The sequence below is a fragment of the Chrysemys picta genome, chromosome 4 (assembly GCF_011386835.1).
Source record: "Chrysemys picta bellii isolate R12L10 chromosome 4, ASM1138683v2, whole genome shotgun sequence".
In the NCBI taxonomy this organism is placed as follows: domain Eukaryota; kingdom Metazoa; phylum Chordata; order Testudines; family Emydidae; genus Chrysemys; species Chrysemys picta.
In genome coordinates this window covers 54,579,190-54,583,125 of record NC_088794.1, presented here as the reverse complement: position 1 = coordinate 54,583,125, position 3,936 = coordinate 54,579,190, and the positions used below count along the sequence as shown (strand labels likewise).

General features: G+C 53.6%; 1 protein-coding gene across 1 annotated transcript; it reads right to left on the bottom strand.

Annotated features, from left to right (window-relative positions):
* Window positions 1–13: 13 nt before the first annotated feature.
* On the bottom strand, window positions 14–3,502 carry LOC101936010 (serine/threonine-protein kinase pim-1-like). Its single transcript, XM_042846011.2, has 4 exons — window positions 3,282–3,502; window positions 2,796–2,902; window positions 2,514–2,564; window positions 14–2,361 (listed from the first exon to the last, which is right to left on the bottom strand). Exons 1-4 carry the CDS (start codon window positions 3,361–3,363, stop codon window positions 1,954–1,956), a joined length of 648 nt encoding a protein of 215 aa, XP_042701945.2. The 5' UTR covers window positions 3,364–3,502; the 3' UTR covers window positions 14–1,953.
* Window positions 3,503–3,936: the final 434 nt, after the last annotated feature.

Here is a 3,936-nt window from a genome sequence, read left to right as displayed (position 1 = left end):
CCCAAGGCCAGGGCCACTGTAGCTGCTGTCTACATGATACTAGTGACCAACATCTACCTGATCTTTGAGGTTGGCCACTTGGAACGAGCAATGACGGACATGGCACAAATCAAGCCCTTCAACTTAACCGCTTCGCTCCTGTATAATTCTGTACACATTTACAGCTCTATTGGGTTGTATTGTTTGTGCATCTGTGAGGACGCTCTGGCTTCTGAGGCTCAAAGCAAAGAGCTGAGGAAGGAAAGTTCCCACTAACAGCATACCTCGGAAACAACTAGCCAGGGTGCATTGGTTTCACCCGTGGCTGCTTCTGACCTGTTCCTTAAAAAGGGGACTATAAAATAAACCCAGGTAAATCTTGGAGAAGCAGAGGTGTAGGAAGATTCAAGTATTTCCCCCAGCACAGCCCAGATCGCAACTGAAGGCACTCAGAACACGGTGACACAGTGAATAAGACAGCTATTCAAATCAGTACCTTCCCTCCCCCTCCACAGCCAGTTTCCCCAAGCGAACCATTCTTGCTAATTCTCTGGTCCTCGCTCAGTTCATATTCCAGGACTCAGCAGGTCAGGGACACTCATGGATGTGCCCATAAGACATCAAAAAAGTCTACTGGCAAGACATCAATTAAGGCAGGAACTCAGATTCCACCCTGCTTCTGGCCTCTGCAGATGCTTACGCCCTTTGCCTTTGTTGTATTTGATCTCTTCCCTTCTGGCAGGAAGAGGAGACTGAGGTCAGAGCTCAGTCTGGTTCCTGGCCACGTGACTGTTGTTTACAAACTTTGGGTTGTAAAAAATAACCTGATGTGCCACCAGGGGACACCGGTAGCTTGGGAAGTTCCGCAGAAGAGAAGGTGCAAACCCATCCCTTGTCATCAACCGTTAAATTAAAAACAAAAAATGCAGCCCGGCAGAAGCAAAACAAACCCTCAACAACAAACTGTGATTTTTTTTTTTTTTTGAAACTCAACGGCCCTACCCTGAATATGCCTTCCCGGTCAGAAAGAATGTCTGCCGCCAGCAGCACAAGGCAGCTCTGGTTATTTGTCCCCCACACAGATCCCTGCACCCCTGCTCCAAGGTCAAACACTCCTCCCTGGGTCTGCAGCTCCCCCCTCCCCAAAGATTTGACTCAGGTGCCTTTGGGCAGCAGAGGAAAGGGAGCCAGCTGTAAGCAGATCTCCCGCAGATCCTATTTCACAACATTCATCCCGTGACAAAACACAACTTTCCAATGAAATGAATAATTTAGTGAGATGGTGGAGACAGCAGCTTCTCCTCTTGATCCACTCCCCACACTGGATGTCCATCCAGCCTCACAGAAAGAAACTGTACAAGAGCCCTCTTCTTTATCCTTGGGGCGGTGGGGGCAAAACATCCCCTCCCCCTGCATTCTAGCTGCTAGATTAGGTTAGGATCCAGCATCTAAGCAGCCATGGCTGCAGACAGGTTTAACTCAATCTTTCCCCATCTATGAGGTGAGGCAGATCCTGTTTGCACCACCCCAGGAGGGTGGAATACCAGCCAGATCCCTCCTGAAATGCTACAAATACGATGGACCTAGAGAAAACCAAACCATTGGAACCAGAGTCCAACTTTCTCCTCTCATTGCTAACAGGGACTCCAAAGATTGATGCTGGTGAGTTCACACCCAATTTCTGCCCTGTGCCCCCCCCCACCCCCGCTGCCCCCTGTGTGACATGGGCAGCTACCACCAGTGCCTGCGGTTAACACCCAACAAAAGGGCAAACACATTTGTGAAATGCTTTTTAGATACAAGGCAGGGAGGAAAACCCCAACGGTATCAAAGCTGCAGATCATACAACAGTATATTTAGCAAATGACAATGGCAGGGGGAGGAGGGAACAAAACATTCCCTGGCTGGGAAGTTACTGAACGTTTACAGGCAGGAACAACCCATTTCAGAGAGGAATTTCCCTGGCTTCCCTCCCTACGCAGATAAAATAGAAGGGGATGGAAATAGACACTCACCATCAAAATCAGTGTACACTGTGTCCTTGAGTAATGCCCCAGACCCCAAATCTATCAGTTTCAGTTCCCCGCTGTTCAGATCAATCAGGATGTTCTCGTCCTTGATATCCCGGTGCAATACCCCACAGCTATGACAGTGCCGAACCGCCTCCAGGACCTGGCAGAAAAAGCTGCAGGCCAGCTCCTCAGGGAGAGCACCCCGCTCCGTGATGAAGTCAAACAGGTCCTGCACAGGATCCGGTCGCTCCAAAACCAAGACAAAGCTGTCCGGTCTCTCAAACCAGTCCAAGAGCCGAATGACCCCGCGGAAGCCTGAGCCCACTTTCTTCAGGAGCAGGCTCTCCATGGGCACTCTGCTCCCACCAGGCTGCACAGAGAGAGAAAGGAGATCTCCATCAGAGGCAGGCAAATCGACCCACAAAGTCAAGAGCTACCTACGACACTGGCTGCAACCTTAACTACAGAGCCATGACCATGCAATGCAGAGCCACAGCAGATATTCCTGCCCTAGACACTTACCAGCTCTCCCCAGTCAGAAATCCAGTCCCAGGCCACGTGCTTGATGGCTACCTAGAACACAAACAGAACCAGACAGACAATCAGAATCAGGTCAGGCAACCCCGGAAAGAGGGGAGGCAAACAAGGGACCAATGGAAGGGATGCAAGATGGTGGTTATGCCAGGGCAAAGCAAAGGAGATGTAACTGGGTAAGGGATGCAAAGGTGGAGATCAATAGAGCAGCGTGCATGGGGAGCGGGCTGCAGTGGTGGGGGTGGGGGTCACTGTCCAGGCTCTACTCACTGGGGCGCCGTCTGACAGGCGGGTGCCCGAGTAGACAGAACCAAAGCCACCACTGCCCAGCAGTGGGCCCACCTGGTACAGCTTCTCCAGGGGCTCCTTGTCCTTCCCTGCAGGCAGAGAGGCAGAGACACCGGGATCAGAACCAGCTGTGTCCTCAAAAGACTCGGCCAACCCTCCAAACCACAGCAACCCCACATCCCTCCTCAGAACGACCTCCCTCCCCGAACTGAACCAGCCTCACATCCCTCCCCAGACCAAACTGGATCAGACCCCCCAGCCCTCCTCAGACCGAACCCCCCAAACCGGACCAGACCCACATCCCTCCCCCGAACCGAACCAGACTCCTCTCTGAACCTACCCATCTCGAACCGAACCTCCCCAATGCCCAGCAGGACGGGGCTCCTCCCGAACCGAACCCGGACCGCTCTGGGGCACCCCACTCCAGAGTCACCCCCTGCTGTCGATCCGAACTGAACCGGGCCTCACCTGGCTGTAGCTTGGCCGGGTGCAGCTCCCCGCCGGACCCAGAGCACAGGTGGGCCAGCGAATTGATCTTGGAGAGCAGCATCCCCGCCCCGTCCCCTTGCTCCAGGGCCGGGGCCGGGACCGGAACCGGCACCGCCCGAACCGAACCGGGCGCCAGTGGCTCGGCTCGCAGCCCCACCAGGTCGGAACCAAGGGGGTGGGGTCCGGGCTAGTGCGGGAGGGGTGGAGGCCGGGGGGAAGGGAGGGGACGCGAATGGGAGCAAGAGGGGGGAGGGGTAGGGGGAAGGGGAGAATATGGCGCGGGGGGGGATGGGGCAGAGACTGAGGGGGATGAAAGGGGGGGGGAAGAGGGAGTCGAGAGGATTCCTTCAATACTCTCAAAAGTGCTGTGAAGACCTGAGAAGGAAGGTGTTCTAGGTGGGCAAAATACTATTATTTGTGTAAAAATTCAAGAAGAGAATGGGTCTGAGTCTAGATTTCCCTGCACCATGCGTGGTCACTTACACCAGGGCTAAGTGAGCAGAAAGTCAGTATAAACTGCTGGCAGGCTGCTTTGCTTGCATCGTTTGCCCACTGTGCGTGAGTCTGAATGATTTACACAAGGTGTAAGGTGAAGGAGAATGGCTCCCAGTGTTTCTCTTTAACATTCAAGTGA

Coding starts and splice junctions, on each gene's coding strand:
- LOC101936010 (XM_042846011.2), bottom strand. CDS start 3,363: ATGCTGCTCTCCAAGATCAATTCGCTGGCCCACCTGTGCTCTGGGTCC. Junction 2,565..2,795: donor GCCTGTCAGACGGCGCCCCA/GTGAGTAGAGCC, acceptor TTTGTGTTCTAG/GTAGCCATCAAGCACGTGGC. Junction 2,362..2,513: donor TTTCTGACTGGGGAGAGCTG/GTAAGTGTCTAG, acceptor CTCTCTGTGCAG/CCTGGTGGGAGCAGAGTGCC.